The sequence below is a fragment of the Tenrec ecaudatus genome, chromosome 13 (genome assembly GCF_050624435.1).
Source record: "Tenrec ecaudatus isolate mTenEca1 chromosome 13, mTenEca1.hap1, whole genome shotgun sequence".
Lineage (NCBI taxonomy): Eukaryota > Metazoa > Chordata > Mammalia > Afrosoricida > Tenrecidae > Tenrec > Tenrec ecaudatus.
The window spans coordinates 109,440,040-109,463,275 of NC_134542.1; the positions used below are offsets into that span (position 1 = coordinate 109,440,040).

Here is a 23,236-nt window from a genome sequence, read left to right on the forward strand (position 1 = left end):
CAAGGCCAGTAAAAAGTCAAGAGAGCCTAGACCAGAGGATGGACACTGGTACAAATAGGAACCAGAAACACATGGAATCCAGGGAATATGGTCCTTTCAGGACCAGTGGTGTGAGCAGCGATACTGGGAGGGTAGAGGGAGAGTGGGTTGGAAAGAGGGAACTGATTACAAAGATCTACATGTGACTTCCTCCCTGGGGGATGGACAACAGAAAAGTCGGTGAAGGGAGACATCAGATGGGGCAAGATAGGACAAAATAATAATTTATAAATTATCAAGCGTTCGTGAGGGTGGGGAGTAGGGTGGGCGGGGGATAAAAGAGGACCTGATGCCAGGGGCTTACGTGGAGAGCAAATGTTTTGAGAATGATGAGGGCAATGAATATACAGATTTGCTTTACACAACTGATGTATGTATGGATTGTGATAAGAGTTGTATGAGCCCCTAATAAAATTATTAAAGAATATCTAGTAGGCTATTTCTAATGCATATTGTATCATTTATATCAATTCAAATTATAGTGTAAATTATTAAATGCATCTAAAGTATTTCGAATGATAAAAATAAATCTAGCTAGTGGATTTAAAAAACAAAAAAAAGACAAGAGAGAAAGGAAAGATTGACGTGGATATCAGAAGAGACTGAAAAATTCACACGGTCCTAGAGTAAACACAGTAAATGGAAGAAAGTGGGAAGTCTAAGACCTGAATAAAAAATTTCAAAGAGCAGCTCAAAGCCAAATAGTATAATTAAATGTGAAAAGATCTTGTTAGTAAACCATAAAGTAAGAACATGCTCCATGTATCTTAAACTAATCAAGCCTCAAGTTGCACTATTAGAAGATTCTATGGGCAAAATATTGAATGATGCAGCAAGTATCCAAATATGGAAAAAATACATTCTCTCATGGTACCAAAAGGAACTTGTTGGTATTTCACCATTTCAAGAGGTAGCCTAGGAGCAAGAACCAAGGGTGCTGAACAAAGAAGTTCAAGCTGCATTGAAACTATGAGCCAGAAACAAGACTCTAATCTGACTGCATACCAAATGAAATGTTTCACCAAGCTGATGCAGCAATGGAAGTACTCTCTTGTCTACACAAGGAAATTGGAAGATGGCTACTTGGTCAACTGATGTGAAGAGATCCATACGTGTGCCCATTTCAAAGAAAGGTGACCCAACAGAACGACAGGATTATAGATCATATCGTTAATATACCATGCAACTAAAATGTTGTTGAAGATCATCCAGCAACAGTTGCAGTGGTACATTGATAGGGAGCTACCAGGTTTCAGGCTGGATTCAGAATAAGACTAGGAATAAGGATTATCTTTGCTGATATCAGATGGATCTTGGCTGAAAGCAGAGCATGCGGGGAATTGTAGTTTACTTGTATTTTATTGACTATGTAAAGGCATTGGACTGTCCGAATCACAATAAACTATGGATAATATTGAGAAGAATGAGAATTCTAGATCCCCTAATTGTGCTCAGTAGATTTTGTACATTGATCAAAAGGCAATTATAGGCCTAGAACAAGGGAATACCGTGTGATTTTAAGCAGGAAAGGTGTGCGTTAAGGCTTGATCCTCTCACAGATTCATACAGATGTATTCAATGTGTAGGCTAACCAAAACATCAGCAACTCTGATTATATGAAGAAGATTGTAGCATCAGGTTTAGAGGTAAGTTTATGAACAATCTGAGATATGCAGATGACACGCTTTAATTGCTCAAAATGGGGGCTTTGCAGCCATCGATGTGAATTACAACTCAATGTAAAACAGACTGAAATCCTCACAACTGGGCCAATAGGTAGCAACATGACAAATGAAAAGCTGTCAAGGATTGCATCTTGCCTGGATCCACAATCAATGCTCATGGAAGCAGCAGTCAAGATATCAAAGAAAGAAATTTATTGGGCAACTACGCTGTACAAGACATCTTCAACGTTTTGAAAAGCAAGTAGTTTACTTTGAGGACTAAGGTGTGCCTGACCCAAACCGTGGCATTTTCAATTGTCTCAAATGCATGTGAAAGTTGGACAATGAATAAGGAAAACAAAAAACAAATGGATGTGTTTGAATTGTGGTGCTGGCAGAGAATTTTGAATGTACTATGGACTGCCAAAATTTATAAATAAATCTGTTTTAGGAGAAATACAACCAGAATGCTCCTTGGAGGAAAGGAGGGTAAAACTTGGTCTGATATACTTTGACCGTGTTGTCAGGAGCGACAAGTCCCTGGAGAAGGACATCATGCTTGGTAAAGTAGAAGGCAATGAAAAAGAAGACCGTCCGCAAGGACTGACATAATGGCTGAAGCAGTGGGCTCAAACACGAGGGCAATCATGCAGAGGGAGCACGATGGGGTGGTGTTTATTTCTAATATAAATCGGACTGCCTTGAGTCAGAACAACAAGTTGATGTTACCTAACAAGTTTGTCACATATGGTTATTTTAATGCAGCATTCATTTGCATGCAACATAAAGCAGAGGGAGGACCTGCCCTTTTCCACTCCAGTGATCCTACAGGACAGAGCAGCATCTGCACACACGTTTCGAAGCTTGGTCATCTCCATGAAGACAGCTACATCTTTGTTGGGAGAAGCACCTGACAGGTGGCAACTGCCCAACCTTTCCGTTGGCAGCACTGCATAACCGTTGGGGCACTGGGGCTCCTCTTAAGAAAGTAATGCAGGCGAGATCTAGTTAAGAACTGCATTAACAGGGCGGTATCTGAAAGTGTGTTCTAGTAGCATTAAAGTAATAAATATCTTACTAAAAGAAATTTGTGGTAATGTCAGTAATTAGGGTAATGTTATTAATTTTCTATGAACTTTATTATACTCACAAAATAAAAATACTGTATACACTGCCTAGAAAATTAAGCTGTAAAATGAAATTGTCTCCTAAAATGTCCAAATAATTTTGACAAATATTATCTATTTTTCATCTATCCACTTTTTCATCTACCTACCTATCTCTCTACCGCTCTCTATCTACCTATCTCTTATCTCTCTCTCTCCCTATCTCTCATCTATCTATCTATCTATCTATCTACATCTATCTGTAATCTACTTATCCATCATCATATACACTAATTGCCTAAAATTTCCAATCATAATAAAAATTACCTAAAAATCACTTAGATACTTTAAGAAAAGTAAACAAAATAAACTCCCCACAACCACTAAGCATTTGGCGAATTCTTAAGTTCTTGAGAGAGCCCTTATGCTTCAGACCTGGATGATTGCTAAGAATCCCTATTGTTTCAATGGCAGTGAATCTTTCTGAAAGAAAGAAGCTGAGCCTGCTGTCAAACAGCTCTTTTGTGTGAAACGACAATTGCCTCAGCTAAACCAACTGCAAGCCCAGCACGAAGGCGGGGTCATTGGATGGACTGTGTGGCAAACACTTTCTTTGAGTGGACGGTTTTTGAAAAGGCACTTGAAATGGTAAACTCTGAGCTCCAGCTGGTAGAGCAAAGCAAACGGGCTCAAAACGAACGAACCGTCCATTCCTAGCTTTCTGGAGACTGGAACATACTTCAGACTTTTATTTTACTTTATTTTATTACATGAATTTTTTATTGCGAATTGGGTCAAGGTTTACAGAGCAGGTCATCAGTTACACATTCGACAACTTATCAAACCACGTCTTGTCTTTCCTGGTTTCCATCATTTCTCTCCCATCTCCCTGTTGGTGAGTTCTGTTTTGCTCTTCACACAGCCGGTACCTGTCTAACCTCTAACCTGTGCATCCCTTTCTTCTGTTTCTGTCCCTCCCCTTGGTAGCCATCGATGTTGGTTTCTGTCAGTGTAGAAAAATGTTATTGTTTAATTGTTTTCCAGTCAAAGATTTTGGAATCCTGAATTGTTTAAAAATTGGTGCATGTAGTTTGGGGAACACTTGAACGCTTAACTTTCCATAGCAACTCACTTTGAGAAATTAAATGATCACTCATGGTCTGAAAATCTGTACCTAATGGAGCACAACGCCCATCTTCTGTTTACCTTGTAAATTATATGTTGGGGGAAAGTTACTAAAAATAAAACTTATGCCAAACTCAGAAAACCAAACGCAACTCTCTTCGCCCTCCAGTCAATGCTGACTTAGGGCCACCGTCTGCGGTTTTCCTGAATTGTAACTGTTCACTGCAGTAAAAAGCCAAGTCTTTGGCCTGCCTAGCTGCTGGTGGCTTTGAACTGCTGACCATGTAGATCTCAGCCCAACTCACCACCACTACACAACCGGGCCTCCCAACCCAGAAAACATGTCCTCAAGAATATAATGGGAAGAGAAATGTTCTGATTGAATAAACATTACATCAAGAGTCCGTACAGATTGCAAAGACAGAAGGAAATGTCACAGAGCAATCTAGATTCTCCCTGTTAAAGCAAACAACTGTACTGAAAGAATAGAGTGATAAGATGGGGCAGCACTTTGCAGGCATTCACAGAAATATAGATGATACACATCTGAGTTATTGCAGGAACCATTCCAGGCCACTACAACAAAGCAAATGACGTAATCAAGTGAGTGACCCACGGTGCGTTCGTTTGTTGGTTGGTTTTCCAGTTCTTATAAAAGTTATATTTATTCTGCATTGCAGTGTATTGAGTATGCAATAATAATATTATGCAAATATTTTTTAATATTAAGAGCATAACAAAAATCAGGGACAGAGACATGAAATGAGAGCATTCCATGGGAAAGTGAAACTGATAGACTTGCTTGAAGCAGGGTTTCACTAAGTGTTTAATTTATAGGAAACACACTTTAAACTGACTCTGCTCACAATGCAACAGACTACAGCATAATAAAACCTGCAATGTTTGTACTGCTGTGAGAAGCACTCTGCCTAGGGCTCAAGTGCAAAAAACTCAGGTGCTAAAAGAAAAAAAAAATCCGACATTTAGGTCGTGGTCAATAAATTGGCAGGAAGTTACATACATCGAATTTTTAAAATATAACCGTCAAATTGTGTGCATCTGGACTTGGCAAAATGGTGCCCCCTTTGTGTGGCAGCAGGGAGGCACGCACAATTCTTAGGTTCATCTTGCAGCATTTGCCCTGAGAATTATTTCGGCCCCAGTTTCCTAAGGAGAGTATATTCGTAAACTGGCAGAACCCTAAGTCAAGCAAAATTACACTCTTTAAGATTGTTACGAAGTAATTTTCTCGAGGTACGGTGGAGAGCTACAGAAGTGGCAGGTTGTATTCTTAACGTATGCTTACTTTAGCTTTCAGATGGAGTTTGGACCTGAGACCCTGAAAGAGCCACTGTTTGATGCAGAATCCCTCATTAATTTGAGGTGCTCTGACGCAGAAATCTTAAACGCTACAGCTAAGGGGTGCAATCATAGATCCTCCCCAGTACCGTTGCCACTCTTCTAATCTTCCTGGGTGGAGATGTGACTGGATCATTTGGGCTCACGTTAAGCTCTTTCTAGGAAAAACTGGAAGGCCAATGAGGATTACCTGAGGTTACATTTCATATTTTTAATAGGAAGACAAATAATACTCGACTTCTAAAGAAGGAAATAGAAGAAAGAATCTCCTCCCTCTCTTTTTTCCCGGCTCTCGCCTACTCACTCTCCTTCCATGGAGTCCATGCTGAATCATAGGGGCCCCTGTGGATTTCTGAAGCTGTAACTGTTTATAGGAATAGAAATCCCCCTCTCTCCTGCAGAGCTGCTAAGGGTTTCAAACTGCACCCCACACGGAGTGCAGCCCAGTGCTTAACCGCTATACCAACAGATAGAGTACTTGTTTATTTTCCATTTGTGCTTGTCCTTACATGAAAGAGCAACTCCCATAGTCTGTCTTTCCCTTCCTTGCTTTGAGAGCATGCCACGGTGCCTGCCACTGATGACGTGGACACCCACGCTATGAGTCTTTCTCTTGAGAGGATAGCATTCACCAAAGCAATTACTAAGGACAACTTTTAGAACTAACTAAAGAATAATGCATAGACTCTTATTTTAGAAGAACACTCAGATTAGTCAATGGGTTTAGTAAACAAGCAAAACATAAGCAGTGAATAAGTTTTAAAAGTTAAAAAATGTAGAATGAACACGGGTCAATATTTAAAGCAGTGGTTCTCAACCTTCCTAATTCCACTACCCTTTGATACAGTTCCTCATGTTGTGGTGACCGCCCTCCCCCAACTATAAAATTGTTTTCATTGCTGCTTCATAACTGTAATTTTGCTATTGTTATGAATCGGGCGACCCCTGTAAAGGGTCATTACACCCCAAAGGGGTCACGGCCCACAGGTTGAGAGCCGCTGATTTAAAGCATTATTAAAATAACAGTATAATTGGGAAGCTGGTTTAAGAGCATTAGTGGAATTTCTGTTTATATAAATTGTTAATAAATTAGTAAGATTTGTAAGTTAAAAAAACGTTTTGTAAGTTAGGGAGGAAATTGTGTGAAGGTCATGTCAAACGTCCTTCATTTAGACAAGAGAAGAGGAGATTCCCACCCCACGGGGTCCCAAAGCAGATTTCTCGGAAGCAAAAGTGAGACATACCACCACCCTTCCGATGTCATCCATTCCTCCCACAGCACTCTCCTTCTGTGCTGGTTTGGACAATCCACTGCAGTCGCCACCCAACACTCACAGAAATGGCCCTCAGCATGGGGATTATTATTAATGTAACAGGGTAGAGGTTAGAGCAAAACATCTTAGGGATACACTTCTTTTATTTATGCAGCACTTCTATGTCCACAGTCATGTCTCTCTCGGGTCTCCGAAGTCCCTCTTATCTTCGGTTTCTCAACCACACAGCCCCTTGGCCCCTGTGCTGTTGAGCGAGTGTTTCAAAGCTCTTTGGACAGACAATTCCTTCATCTGCAACTCAGCCTCCTGCCCAGGGGGCTCAGCTCCGCACAGTGCTCAGGGAGGCCTGATGCTCTGTCTCACCGTCTGACACCTCCCCATGCAGGGTCCAGGACAGAGTCAGCTCCTGGATCTCCTTTCTTGGCAGTCATGGGATTCTCTGCTACCTTGGAGATGTCTCACCTTAGACCCAGTGGAGTCACAACCGACCAAGCCCCAAGATAGAATCCTTTAAATTTTGTTTGCCTGCTCCTACCCCAACACTTAATGGCAGTTAGCAACACCATGGGAGAAGAGCCGTACCAAGGAATTTCATTTCACCAGACTTGTCACTTAGACTGATCCATGTGGCAATAGACCCATAATCTTCTGGATTATTGTGGTTACCTAACCCACTCAAGGAAAAAAATATAAAAATTAGCAGGTAATTTCACAGTGTGCAGTCATTAGTCATGCTGTTGATCAGTGTCATGTGATTGCTTTCCATGAATATGGACCCCGTGTATAACAGGATTGCACACGCCTGTTGCTGAACCGTCCTCAGATCATTGCTCCCCTTGAGAAGATTGGCGCAGTCACTGCATCACTCTATCGCATTTCACCTTCTCTTTGTTTTGCTAAACTTCTACTTTACCAAGCATGATGTCCATCTCATTACATGTTCAAAGATGGATATTTCTCTCTTCCAAAAGTCCATGGTGTATCCTATATTTTTGCCAGACCCTAATTAAGTCAGCCTTTCTAATGAATGGTTCAGCTTTCAAAAGCATTCGATGTGATTGAGAAACAATGACTAGAATAAAGCACACCTTAGCCATCAAATTATCTTTACTTCTTAACTTCTTAAGAAGCAGTGTTGTAGCAGATATACCCAGTGCAATCTGCCACGTGATTTCTTTCTTTGATCTCCATTTTATTTATTTATTTTTAAATCATTTTATTGGGGGCTCTCTAACATTCCATCCCAGTTCTTAAAACATTCCATACATCAATTGTATCAAACATATTTGTAACATATGTTGCCATCATCATTTTCTGAACATTTATTTTGTATTTGAGCCCTTGATATCAGCTCCTCATTTTTATCTCCCTGCCCCTTCCCACTCTCATGACCCAATAAATTATGAATTATTATTATTTCCATATCTTACACTGACCACTGTCTCCCTTCCCCCATGGTTTAACTTGTTCTTCCCCGTGTGTGTGTGTGTGTGTATGTGTGTGTTTATGTGTTGATCACTGTACTCAATTTCCCTTTCATCCCCTTCTCTCCCCACCTTACCCATCCCCTCCTCATATCGCTACTCCCATTTCGGTTTATGAGGAGTTTATCTGATCTGGATTCTGTGTGTCCTGAGCTCTCATCTGTGCCAGTGTACATGCTCCAGTCTAGCCAGAACGGAAACGCAGGACTGGGGGTGGTGATAGTGGGGAGTGGGGCAAACTCAAAAAATCAGAGGGATATTGTGTTTCTTCAGTGCTATACTGTTCCCTGGTTGACTCATCCCTTTCTTGTGACCCTTCTGTGAAGGATGACCTATTGTCTACAGATGAATCTCTGCTCTGACACCCCTTGTTCTCAACAATATGTTTTTGTTTGTTTGTTTTGGGTCTTCTGTTGTCTGTCACTTGATTCTGTTGACACCTCATGATGCCAATTATTTTGTTGACTGCTGCTTCCATGGACACTGATTACGGATCCATGTGAAACAAAATCTTTGACAATTTCAACGTTTTCTTTTTTTACCACGATGTTGCTTATTGATCCACTTGTATAGATCTAGATCATTATTTTTTTGTTGGTGGTTTGTTTTTATTTTATGTTGAGGTGTAATCCATTCCATAGATTGTAGTTTTTACCTTTGGTAGTAAATACTGTAAGGCCAATTTGCTTTCAGAAAGCAAAATGATGCCATCTGTATATTACAGGTTGTTAAGGAGCCTTCCTCTGACCCTAACGTTGCAGTCTTCTTCATAGACCTTGGATTATTTGCTGAACATATATATGTAATACATAGAGAAGGAATACAGCTATGACATACATTTTCATGATTTTAAACCACTCCGTATTCCCCTTATATTTTTAGGGTGACTGCTTCTTGATTTATCTTCATTTTCTGCATGAGCACAATACTCCGAATTCCCATTCTTCACAATGTTATCCAGAATCCGTTGATCACACAGTCAAATGCATTTACGTAGTCAAAGCAAAGATGTACACCTTTCTAGCATTCTCTGTTTCAACAGCCCCGGCATTGACTTCCCTCTTGCAGGACATCTGAATACACTCTGCATTTCTGGTAGCTCCCTGTCAATGCACTGTGACAGTGATTTCTGAATTCTCTCCAGCACATTTTGATCTCTATGTGACGTATGCTATTAATAAACATGTCCATGTTCCCTTGGGTCCCTCTCTTTGGATTGGCTACAGATATGGCTCCCTTCCAGTTAGTTGGTCTTCTGAATTTACTGGAATGAATGGGTGAGCTTTCCCACCACTACATCAATTGTAAAAACATTTCAATTGAAATTCCATCAATTCCTAGAGGTTTTTCTCTTTATCCAGTGCCCTCAGTACATCTTGGACTTCTTCCTTCAAAATCACTGGTTCTTAATCACAACCTACCTCATGAAATATTTGAATGTGCACCCGCTGTTTTAGGTAATGAACCTATGTACTCCTTCCCTTGATGTTTTCTGCATCATTCAGTATTTTGCCCATGGAAACTTTAATGTTGCATCTAAAATCTTGAGTTTTTTTCACCTTGAGCAATACAAATGGGGTTCTTAATTTTGTGTATCTAACTCCAGGTCTTCATGTATTTGACTTTATATGACTTTACCTTGTCTTCTGTATCTGACCTTTGCAGACTTCTGTACAGGTCTTTTACTCCATCATGTCTCTAATTTCCTGTTGCTACTTTATGTCCAAATGCAAGTTTCAGAGTCTCTTCTAACACTCACTTTTGTATTTTTCTTATTTTTGGCTCTTTAGTAATTTTTTGCTTTCTTCAGGATGTCATTAGTGTTGAATCCTTCACATCTGTTCTTGATATGGTCTCTAGATTCTGCTGCAATGTAGTCCAGAATACACCTTGGCTTTTGTTGGGTTGTTTTAATTTTTGTCCACTTCAATATCTTACAGACGAACACTCAATTCCGTGTTCTCCAGGCAATGTCCGGTGTTATTTTTATTGATAACATGGAGCTCTTTTCTCATCTCTATCCACAGGTGAACTCAGTTTGATCACTGTGCACCCCTCTGGCAAGATCCACTTACATGCTCCCCCTATATGTTATTCAAAAAAAGGTATCTGCAATGATGAGGTCACTGATTTTTCCAAGCACAATCACACGATTTCTTCCCTAGTTGCTCTCACCAAGAACAGATTTTCCAATCATTGATCCTTATTAGTTTGCCACTTTTGCATTTCTACCACCAGTAGATAGCCATGTGTCTATATCACACGTTTGATCCATTTCAGAGTGCTGAAATTGGTAAAAATTTGAAGTTTCTTCATTTTTGTTATGAGTGATTGATGCATACATTTGAGCAATAGTAGTATTACCTGGTCTAATTTTAGGCATGCAGATATTATCTTATCACTAATAGTGATGTACTTTGTGAAAGATCTTGAATTGTTCTGTTTTTTAACAATACATTTTGATATTGTAATTTAGATAAGTATTTCATATCTAACACGCTATATAACTATTCTTTTACAAATTCTTTAATGATTGCATCGCAATTAAACTTCCAAACCATATCTACTTCCACACACATTCAGGAAATGAATTTAGTCTTTCTTGAAACAGTTTTCTACACTGAGTGTTTTTGAGATTATATGGGGAAAAGATTAGTACTCATTTGGGCGGTTTTGCTCACTAAAGTTATGTATAAGCATAAAACAATTCCAACATTGGGAAATAGACATTGCATTTTATTTTTGGAATTATACATACCTACAGATCAAAATTTGTATATTCTGCAAGTAAGACTTAGTTTTCACGCAAGAAGGAAATTGTCACAATTTTCAATAAAAGTTCACATTTAAGACAAGGAGCTAAGCCCACCCTAATATGGTGGGTGCTCTCATGCATGATTCACTAGGTCTACTTAGAGAAGTTACAGGAGTCCATCTGGAAGAATTTCAGACATGCTCCTCCTCCTTTTCATGTAAGATCCAGGGGTGCCAGTGTTAGTGTAGAGTTATGCAAAATTGTTCTCTGGCTATCAATATTCCTGGAGAACAATGCACTTGTTCATTTGTTTCCATAAAAAAATTTGTAAATAAGGTCAAGTTTTACAGTGCATACCATAGTTTAAGGTAAAATCATTAACACACATTCTGATTCCACTCTCTCCTTGCCATGCTCCCAACGTACCATTGCTTGTCCCACTTCCTCCCACTGCTTCTTGATTCTAATCCTCCTCCTTTCTAGCCCTCTGACCTCTGTGCTTTTGTACATGCTGGCCTTGTGATCTTAAATGGTTTGTTAGTTGAACTTGGAGATGAGTGTATTTCCAGACCCAAAGGGTAAGTGCCATCCTCTTGGTGGTCCTACCAGTCTCTATCAAACCAGTAAGCCTGGTCTCTTTTATGGTTTTGAGTTTTGCTCCAATTTTTTTCTCCCAATTTATCTGGAAACTTCTAATGTGTTAATGTGATCCTTTTCAGAATAGCTGGCAGAGGTAGTTGGACACAGGTATTTAATCTGTTTTTAGGGTTGTGAAAATTACCTTTCAAATATTTACTTGGTACATTAATCCATCAAACTAATTATTTATATGTGATTTCCAATCTTCAATTCTTCCCCCTGGATGGAAATAGATCAGCACTTGTATATTAATTGGATGATCAAGAGCTTTTAAGATCCTAGTCCATAATCACCAAATTAGGATGTAGAGCATTATCTTTGTGAACTATTTTATGACAGTTAATCTGGGTGTCTCCTGAGACTGTGCTCCTGATTCCAGACCCCAGGGACTCATTCTTTCAAAGTATTTTGTTATGTCCAAGATTTTCCTAAATTTTTCCCTTATGTTCCCCACATCCATAGACATATTTGTAGCAAACATAGCTATACATATGCAAAGATTCTCTGTCTAACATACCATATATATTCCTGTATAAACTGAGTTTTTCAGCTCAAAGTCATAGTCTCTATGACTTTTTGATGAATTCTAATTTTCCTTGATTCAGTCTTCACATATGCCACATTCCAATTATAAATTTTTGTTTGCATTTTTTCTTCCCATTTGAAGTCATGAGGTCAGCAATGAAGAGCAAACATTTTGCTACACCCATGTAATTTGTTTTGGCAAAGAAGCTCTTCCCCATTCTTATTTTGACTGCAATTCAAGAGATTATCAGTGGCTAATTTCGCTTGTGGACCAACTATTTTTTTCTTACTAGTTTGTTTTAATCTGGAAATGCGGTTAAAACCTGTCCACCACGGGTGACCCTGATAACATTTCAATACTGATGACATGGCTTACAGAATCACAGCAACACACATTCACCCCAAAAGATAAATGAGCACATGAGGGACAGTCACTGTGGGATGCTTTGATCGAACAGAAAATAGTGAAGTCAAACACAAATACACTTTTACAAAGGCTTACTGCCCAGGAGAAACTATTAATCACCTGAGTTACTTAAATTTTCACTTAAATTAGTTAAAATAAAATATTTTAAAATTCGGTTTTCCATTATATGGCCAGTAGATGCTCTTCTGTCTGAAGCTAGAATAGTTCCATTGAGAATTTAGACGAGTTCTATTAAACAAGGTTCTCCTAGTGTCTTACTCCATCCTCGAGGAGAGCTGATTTAACATTCCCCTGGAAAGAACATCTCACCCCTCCCTCTGCTACATGTCCATGTTTGGGGATGTATTAGATAGATATAGATCAGATAGATATAATGTAACAAACTAAGTCGTAGAATTGTTTATATATATATCTCGTACATGTAGATACAATGTAAAAATATCCTTTTCCATCTTCTCTGCTCTGCTTCCTTTCTATTTTAATGAAATGTCATCCACAAATAAAGGGTTGGAGTAAATTTGCACTCATCATTTACTCTTTTTAATATTTGGAGTTTAACCGTGTCATTGATACATTTGTCCTTAGTAAGCTGAATGAGCTATTTTCAATAAATAGAAGGTCAGAAATTCTTGATTTTGTAAATATCCGAGGTTCAGGATTGAATACTCGGTTCCATTTCTCCGGAAGGATTGAAACAGTGATTGCAAAGATGGACTAAAACATCACCAAAGTGGGAGGCTGTGCAGGACGCGGCTGTGCCTGTTGGACCTGAGGTCTCTGCACGCTGGGACTGACTCAATGCCCTCTGATGACAAAGGTCATCCTCAGGGCTCAACTAATAATAATGACAATAAAAAGACCAAGAGGCACTCATTATTTTACAACAGAAAGAAGTCATTTTGGCACAGTGGAAGCTTTCCTCTTCAATATCTTTATCATAAGCGTACCAATACTTTTAAAATGTTTTGTCCAACCATTTGGGCAATCTTAGCTGTGGTTTGACTTCTATCGCTATCTATGTACCTATGATTCCAATATTTTATGTGTTTTTCTTTTTTTTCCCCCCTCCTAGATGTGCAGCAAATGGCAATTGACTGGCTAACCAGAAATTTCTACTTTGTGGATCATATCAGTGACCGGATCTTTGTTTGTAATTACAATGGGTCTGTATGTGTCACCCTGATCGAGCTGGAGCTTCATAATCCCAAAGCAATAGCAGTGGATCCAATAGCAGGGTAAGAAACCTTGTTTGCTATGGACCAGTTTTGATTAGATTAAAATAAATAAGTTTGGTGAAAGCTGTGGATAATGATGCAAACTCAATTTAAATAGAAATGCATAATATGCATGATTTACTGTACATATCCTTTGGTCTTTGGCCAAATGGTCCCTTGTTTTCTGTGGAACAGACCCTTAGTCTTGGCACTGATCCTGTGCTCTGCCTCCTGGTCTCCTTGCACCAACCTCTGCTCTCAGAGTGGCAGAGGCTCTGCAGTCCCTCAGGAAGGGGTTTCAGACATGCTCCTCTTCCTTGGGAATTCATTCTCCACTCTGACGTGGCTTTTATGCACAGAGGAATGGTTTTGATGGAGACGTGCTTTAGTCTTTCAGAAGACCATATCCCCAAGGAATAAAAGGGTAGTGACTTGGTTCACATTCTCAAATTATGTGAATACTAAGAAGAAATCCCACCTTAATGCTGTTCATTAGCATAACAGAGAAATCCCTCCAAAGTGGGCCTATAAGCAAAAGCATGCAAACTAGAATTTAGAAAACACCCCATAAGGGATTATGGCTAGAACAACCATATGGCTTAACTTCATCTCAGGTGGTAACAGGAGACTTTATGATATTTATCAGTAAATCTTATAGTTAATAGTTTTTAAGCTGGTACCTAATTGGACATAGATATTTGCTTTGTTTAACATGTAGAATTTGTAAGAAAATAAACAGTTGAGAACCCTAATGGTGTAATTGATCACATACTGGGTTTGCTAAATGGAAGGTCTGCTATTCATACCACCGCCCACTCTGTGGGAGGAGATGAACCTCTTAACTCCATAAGGATTTACAGCCTCAAAACCATCAAAAGGGAAGATCACCTGTGTCCTCAAGGGTCCCCGTGAGTCAGACTTATCTCACAGCAGTGAATTTTCTTTCTTTTATTAAGTATGTTCAAGAATACGGAGTAAATTATTGGTGATATCTCTATTAGTTGAGACTTTTAGTGATCTCTAAATATTATGTATATTATAATGGAGATATTAAATTTCTCATTATATGCATCTTAATTTTTGCAAGTCACTAGATTCATTGAAAAGAGGGACTTTAATGACCTTTTAAAGGTAATAACATCATTAATCATTGCCAATGATTCAAATTTACAAAAAAATAGTAAAATAAATATGTAAGTGTTCACATGATTGGATAATCAATACAGATATTATGGTTCTATTTTTATAAATAGCATAGTATTCTTAGTAGAGTTTTAAATTTGTAGAATCCTATAAAAATACTTCACCCTTATTTAGGGCAAAGATGCTTTCATATTAATAATACAGGGCTTCCCTATAATCAGAGGTTATGTTTTGGAACATGTAAAATTTTGCAAAGATTTCAAAACTGGCATTTCATCCTGTGATTGTGTAAGTCCTCGCCAGGCAGTTCGGGCTGAAATGTCTGATGGAACACATCCTAAACTGCCATAAGCCTACGTTCAATAAATGGGAAAATATTTACTGAAGAAACAGCTGTCATCCATATGTGGACTTTTGTCACTCTTTACTTAAAGTCTGATTGAATATTAAGATGTATCATCACAATGGTTCTGCTTTTGACAAGAACAGCTTGCACCTAAGAACTTTGTGAGGAAGGCTGAGTGGCATAATTCTTGAACGCAGCTCTATTTGCGTTGGCGGCAGATGGTTACTTTACGCAAGCTGACTGCAAGGATGCTTCAAACGACATTAGGACAAGGAGCTGTAGTTAAACATATTTGTGTAGGCTGTTGGATAAGGGTAGCAAGGAAGAATTGGAAATTTACAAATGGGCTAACTGCATCCATTTTGACATCCTCTTGAGAGGTGTAAAAGGAGCCCTGGTGATACAGTGGGTAAAGCTCTTGGCGGCTAACTGAACTTGTGGTGGATTGAAACTGCTGGCACCCACAGGAATGCAATGCGGCAGTCTGCGTTCATAGAGACCACGGCATGGGAGGCTAAGGGGCAGTTTTCCTCGGTTGTGCCTGGTCTCTAAGAGGTGGAACTGGGTTGATGTCAGTTCACTTGTTCTTTTTTTTGTATTGTTTTATTAGGGGCCATTACAACTCTTACCACAATCCATACATACATCAATTGTGTAAAGCACATTTATACATTCATTTTCCTCATCATTCTCAAAACATTTGCTCTCCACTTAAGCCCCTGGCATCAGCTCCTCATTTTTTCCCTTCCCTCCCTGCCCCCTCCTCCCTCATGAACACTTGGTAATTTATAAATTATTATTATTTTTGTCATATCTTGCCCTGTCCAACGTTTCCCTTCACCCACTTTTCTGTTGTCCATCCCCCAGGGAGGAGGTCACATGTAGATCCTTGTAATCGGGTCCTCCTTTCCAACCCACCCTCCCTTCACCCTCCCAGGATCGCCCCACTCACCACCTATCCTGTTGTTCTTTGCATGTTCTTCCCTGCATTTCCGCACTTGAATTTCAGATTAGCCTTCAGACCATCTTATCTGTCAAACATGTTGAGGTGAAGTTATTTTTTTCTACCCTTTCACAAGCACGCTTTTTCTTTTCACTTCTTAAGGACAAAGATCCAGATACCCTTTACAAATAAACCTGCCAATCTGAAATGTAATATGCGAACCCATCTCTATTTCTGAACAGCAACATTTTTTACGTTCTCAGGCTTCCTATTTCTCCTTGTCATTCTATGAAAGAACCGTATTTTGTCATTTTTGTCAAAGGAATTAGGAGCAGAAAACCCCCACACTGTGTGCACTTATTCTTTGCTGGATTCCTGTGGGCCTTGTAACTGTTTAAATGTAAGTGTGTCATGTATCATTTATCACAATAGGTTCTTAGAGGAGGTTTTTGTTTGAGATTTTACTGTCTCTCTAGCACAATTTCTCACTCATAAATCATAGAAATCAATGCAGGAAAAGCTCCGCTCCTTTATAGAAACAGGCCTTTCTGCCATTGACGGTTTTCAAATATGAGTATATTCCACAGATTTCTACGCCACCACCACCAACCCTCCCCCCTATGGGCTTCTTTTGATTTCATTTTTTAAGATGAGAATTTGGTCTGGGGTCTTAAAGGCTTGAAGGTAAACAAGCGGCCATCTAGCTCAGAAGCAACAAAGCCCACATGGAAGAAGCACACCAGCCTGTGCGATCACGAGATGTCAAAGGGATCAGGTATGAGGCATCATCAGAAAAAAAAAAATCTTACCATAGTGAATGAAGGGAGAAGTGCAGAGTGGAGACCCAAAGCCCATTTGTTGGCCACTGGAGAGCCCCTTGCAGAGGGGTCTTGGGGAGGAGACGAGCCAGTCAGGGTGCAGTGTAGCAATGATGAAACATACAACTTTCCTCTAGTTATTAAATGCTTCCTCTTCCCCACTATCATGATCCCCATTCTACCTTACAAATCTGACTGGACCAGAGGATGTACACTGGTACAGATAGGAACTGGAAACACCGGGAATCCAGGGCAGGTGATTCCTTCAGGATCAGTGGTGTGACTCGTGTTACTGGTAGGGTGGAGGGAGGGTGGGTTGGAAAGGGGGAACCGATTACAAGTATCTACATGTGAACTCCTCCCTGGGGGACAGACAACAGAAAAGTGGGTGAAGCGAGATGTTGGACAGGGCAACATATGACAAAATAATAATTATAAATTATCAAGGATTCATGAGGAAGCAGTGAGCGGGCAGTGGAGAGGAAAGCAAAGGTTTTGAGAATGATGAGGGCAATGAATGTACAGATGTGCTTGACACAATTGATGTATGTATGGATTGTGATACGAGTTGTATGAGCCCCTAATAAAATGATTAACAAACAAACAAAATAAAAGCGTAATGTACGTAAAAAGATAATTTAGAAAACAAAAAATTTAATAATCTGACTTGAATTTTAGAATGTGCCCTTAATAAGAAAATAAATGATTTGTCTCATGTTTGCAAAGATGACTACATTAAAAACAAAAATCTATATGCATGAATATATATATATATAGGCATATATATTTCCTTAACCATAATTTTGCCCTCACGTTGATCAACCTTTTTCCCCTATTTATCTAGGAACCCTATCTGAAATGTTATCATTATTATGTTTTCTATAGGTTGCAAATTTATTATTAATCTTCTATGAAATATAATTTTGACTTGAACCAGCCTCAGATTTTCAAATGAAGAAATTGTTTATCAATGTATAGTTTCATGCTTTTGATTTCTATGTGTTGTTATCAGTGGCCAAAATAATATGTTTTTCAGGATCCACTTGGTGATTGTTATTTTCTTCAGATTTTAGCCACATTTCTTTCCAATCCTTTTTTGATTTTTTTCCCATCATTACTTCTATGAAAATGATCATGTTGAAAATGTCCCAGAGGAAAAGTTCTTAAATTTGTGCCAAGTAAAATTAAGAGGCCTATTCAAAGTGTAGAATTCATGTGAATGGGTAAGCAGGGCTCTATGCAAGAGAAACCAGTGAATCAGAAAATGGCAAAGCAGAGGACACGCATGCAAATTATTGGAGCCACGAGCTTAAGTGGCCTCACTTGATTGGAGGTTACATGCTGAAATCCTCCTAATACAGGGCCAGGGGTGATACTGGCGCTACGACAGTTCCCGTTTAGAAGCAGCGTGTTCAAGCGAAGCTTTCCTGTAAGCACTTTGTAGAGGCACCTAGATGGGACAAGGGGTCATTGCCCTTTTTGCAGGGTATTTTTAATGCGACTTTTCCATGGAAAAATATTTCTTGAGGCCTTCCGGTAGAAAAGGTATTTGTAGAACCTTAGAAATAGTTAACTGATCTACTTCCGGCTTGATTGCTGGGGAAATATCTTCCCAATAGCTTACAGTGACTAACCAGAGAGAAGAATCATAGGTGTAGATTGTAGGGACTCTAAATTTGACCTTGCTGAATATAACAGGGTGTGGGTTAAGTTAACTGTTTTACTTTGGCCAAAGGGGTTTCAGGGTTTCTCTTTGCCATAGTTTATTGTGCCAGCCTGCCCGATAAACACAAGTAGGATTAATTGAAGGGCAGAGGGATAAATGGCTCGGTGAGCCTCGCCTTGCTTGTTCTGTGCCTCAGTTTAAAGGGGTACACTACCTGTGGACGGTGTCGCTGTAAGTTGAGGTCCCTTTAAGCCCACACGATTGGAATGTTCATCTCTGCAGCTGGCGACCAATAGTTGATGATAGTTGGGGACCTGCCTTGCTGCTTGCTGCCTGGGTAAATATAGCCCAGCTCTCTCTACAGAAAGGGACTGGCAACTGGTGGCTCTCAAGCCTTAAAGGACTGCTAGTGTCTCACGGCTTTATAATTTAACTGTTAATTTCTTGTATTATCTATCTGTATATAAATAATGGTTCATTTCTTGTATTATATATCTATCTTTATAAATATATTTATATATAATTGCTAGAAATCTGGTCTTGTATCTCTAGAGAACCCTGTTCAACACATTTTGGTACCAGGAGTGCTTCTAGAGAAATAAACCATAAATATGATTTCTTAACTTGGCTTTCCAACCTGATTAGTCTTGACGTGGATACGTCTGCTACCCTTACTAATCCATGGTGTGAAATAGCAAAGATAATACCTAAAGTAGCACAACTGATAGATGGGGTACTGGATAAAGGAGATTCTCTAGGAGACCGTATGTTTGATATTTTCCAGGAGTTTTGTGATAATGACAAGTATAGGGAAGCTGGGTGGCTGGTCCTCCGTACAATGGAAAGCGTGATTACGGAGAGGGATGATCTCAGAGCCTCAAAAGCACGCCTCAGGTGCAGACTAACAGATTTGAAAACTTCCATCTGTGCTACAAAGGAGAGCCTTCTCTCCTCTAGTAAAAGAGCTGACATTGCTGAGAACCAGGTCCAGAGTCTCCTTATACGAGTGGCTGAATTACAATGGCAGCTGAATTGAAGATCTAGAGTAGTGTCTGAAACCAAAGTATGGGCATTCCTTGGGAAAAGTTGGGACCCTGAAACATGGGATGGGAACATATGGGCTGATGATCCAGAAGAAGAGGATATTGAGCCCTTAGAAACACCTGAGCAGATTAGCCAAACTATTCAAGTTGATATGTCAGGTGGGGCTGCATCAGTAGCATTACCTGAGGAAGATGCCTCGCAAGATATTGCTGAGAGCACCCAGGAAACAGCCTCACCACCCATTATTTCCACTAGACAGTTCACTAAAATTAAGTCTCAGAAACCTCCTAAAGGTAAGGTTGAGATGATTATCCAAGAAGAAGCGCGCTACACACATAAAGACCTGTTCAAGTTTTCAAATACGTACAAGCAAAAGCCTGGAGAATATCCCTGGGAATGGTTACTAAGGGTGTGGGATACTGGTGCACAAAATGTAATATTAGACCGGTCTGAGTTTCTGGATATGGGACCCCTAAGCACAGACTCTTCTTTCAATGTCTCTGCGAGACAAGCTAAAAAAGGATCTAATTCTTTATTTGGTTGGTTCAATGAAGCATGGGCTGCCAGATGGCCTAGATTAGACCAACTTGAAGTACCTGACCTACCTTGGTACACTGTAGAGGAAGGCATCCAAAAGCTTAGAGTAATTGTTATGTTAGAATGGATCTATCAAGATATTCCCATAGACCCAAAAAGGGGGTGTCCTGAGGACATACCCTTTACCACAACCATAAGGAAGTGGTAAGTTTGTGAAGTGGAAGTGAGCCCCAGCATCTCTTAAGACTCCTGTAATTGCTATTTTATGTGCACCAGGATTAACAGTGGGCACTGCCCTAAGCGAACTCCGACATTTGCCCACAATGTGGCTGATTGGTCCCCTTGATGGTAGAGGGCAGGTGTCAGCACTGAATCAACAGAGACAGGGTAGGCATGGTTATAATAGACAACAAGTTTTCAATAATAATCAAAGAAACCTGTCTCGTGTGGAATTATGGCATTGACTACTTAGCCACGGTGTCCCTAGGAATGAAATAGATGGGAAACCTACTAAATATTTATGTGATCTGTACAGGCAAAAGAATGGTAGATCAGGTGAACAGCAGAACAGACAGTCACAATTGCTCAATCAATTCCCAGACCTGAGCCAGTTTACCGACCCACAGTCCCTTGAATGAAGGGGAGGCTGGGTCCCTTGGAAGGAGGACCCTGCTGTATCCCTGGAGGTTTATACTGTTAGTCTTTCATCTAGCCTTCCCCAAAGGGACCTGCGGCTTTCACAAGACTGTTCAATGGGGGAAAGGAAATAATCAAACTTTTCAGGGCTTACTAGACACTGGCTCAGAACTGACACTAATTCCAGGAGACCCAAAATGTTTCGAAGGCCCACCAATCAGAGTGGGGGCTTATGGAGGTCAAGCTATCAATGGAGTTTTAGCTCAAGTATGCCTCACGTGGGTCCAGTGGGACCCCGGACCCATCCTATTGTTATTTCCCCAGTTCCAGAATGCATCATTGGAATAGACATACTTAGTAACTGGCAGAACTCCCATATCAGGTCCCAAAATGTGGAATAAGGGCTATCATGGTAGGAAAGGCCAAGTGGACACCATTAGAATTGCCATTACCTAGGAAAATAGTAAACCAAAACCAGTACTGCATTCCTGGAGGGACTGCAGAGATCAGAGCCACCATCAAAGACTCGAAAGATGCAGGGGTGGTGATTCCTACTATATCCCCATTTAACTCACCTATTTGGCCTGTAAAGAAGACAGATGGATCCTGGAGAATGACAGTGGATTACCATAAACTTAACCAGGTGGTGACTCCAATTGCAGCTGCTGTCCCAGATGTGACTACATTGCTTGATCAAATTAATACTTTTCCTGGCACTTGGTATGCAGCTATTGATCTGGCTAATGCCTTCTTCTCAATACCAGTCTCAAAGGACCACCAGAAGCCATTTGCTTTCACCTGACAGGGGCAACAATATATTTTCACAACTCTCTCCCAGGGGTACATCAACTCTTCTGCCCTGTGTCATAATTTAGTCCGAAGGGACCTTGATAACCTGTCTATTCCACAAAATGTCACACTGGTACATTATATTGATGACATTATGCTGATTGGACCCACTAAGGAAGATGTATCAAAGACTAAATTCATTGGTACAATATCTGTGTAATGGGGTTGGGAAATTAACCCAACAAAGATTCAGGTACCCTCAACATCAGTAAAATTTCTAAGGGTCCAGTAGTATGGTGCATGTCGAGATATTCCTACTAAAGTGAAGGATAAGCTATTGCATTTAGTGCCCCCAATGACTAAAAAAGAGGCACAACGCCTAGTGGGCCTCTTCAGATTTTGGAGGGAACATATTCCTCACTTGGGTGTTCTACTTCGACCTATTTAACAAGTGATATGAAAAGCCTCCATTTTTGAGTGGGGCCCAGAACAAGAAAAGCCTCTTCAACAAGTTCAGGCTGCCGTGCAATCTGCTTTGCCACTGGGACCATATGACCCAATGGTGCTGGAGGTGTCAGTTGTAGATAAAGATGCAGTGTGGAGTCTTTGGCAGACGCTATTGGTGAATCACAGCGTAAACCATTGGGATTTTGGAGTAAAGTCTTGCCATCCTCTGAAAACAACTACTCCCCCTTTGAAAAACAGTTGATGGCCTGTTACTGGGCCTTGGTGGAGACTGAACGCCTCACCATGGGCCCCCAAGTCACCATGAGGCCTGAATTACCTATCATGAACTGGGTATTGTCTGACCCACATAATCATAAAGTTGCACATGCGCAACAACACTCCATTGTTAAATGGAAGTGGTATATACGAGATTGGGCCAAAGCAAGACCTGAAGGAACAAGGAAGCTGCATGAAGAAGTGGCCCAAATGCCCATAGTCCCCACTCCTGTCACATTGCCTTCTTTCTCCCAGTCTGCACCTACGGCCTCCTGGGGAGTTCCTTACCTTACTTTAAGTGAAGACCAAAAAAGTCATGCTTGGTTTACGGATGGCTCTGCACGATATGCAGGTGCCACTCGGAAGTGGACAGCAGCAGCACTACAGCCCCTTTCTGGGATCTCCCTAAAGGACAGTGGTGAAGGGAAATCTTCCCAATGGGCAGAACTTTGAGCAGTGCACCTGGCCGTTCAGTTTGCATATCAGGAAAAATGGCCAGATGTGAGTCTATATACTGATTCATGGGCTGGGCCAATGGCTTGGCTGGATGGTCAGGGAATTGGAAGGACCATGATTGGAAAATTGGTGACAGGAGGTGTGGGGAAGAGTTATGTGGATAGACCTCCCTGAATGGGCCAAGAAAGTAAAGTTAATCATATCTCACGTGAACGTTCACCAAAGGATTACCTCTGAAGAGGAGGACTTTAATAATTAAATGGATAAGATGACACACGCTGTGGAGACTGGTCCTCCTCTTTCCTCTGCCACTCCTGTTATCGCCCCATGAGCACATGAACAAGGTTGACATGGTGGCAGGGATGGAGGTTATGCATGGGCACAGCAACATGGACTTCCACTCACCAAGGCTGACTTGGCCACTGCCACTGCTGAGTGTCCAATTTGCCAGCAACAGAAACCAACATTAAGTCAAAGATAAGGGACAATTCCTCAGGGAGATCAACCAGAAACTTGGTGGCAGG

At 40.4% G+C, this 23,236-nt stretch overlaps 1 protein-coding gene across 1 annotated transcript in view; it reads left to right on the forward strand.

Annotated features, from left to right (window-relative positions):
• The window catches only part of LRP1B (LDL receptor related protein 1B), a 1,653,255-nt gene that overhangs the window by 637,333 nt on the left and 992,686 nt on the right, over positions 1 to 23,236 (forward strand). Inside the window, exon 7 of the mRNA XM_075529151.1 lies at positions 13,470 to 13,632. Coding sequence (XP_075385266.1) covers positions 13,470 to 13,632 — 163 coding nt within the window. The remainder of the gene's footprint in view (positions 1 to 13,469; positions 13,633 to 23,236) is intronic.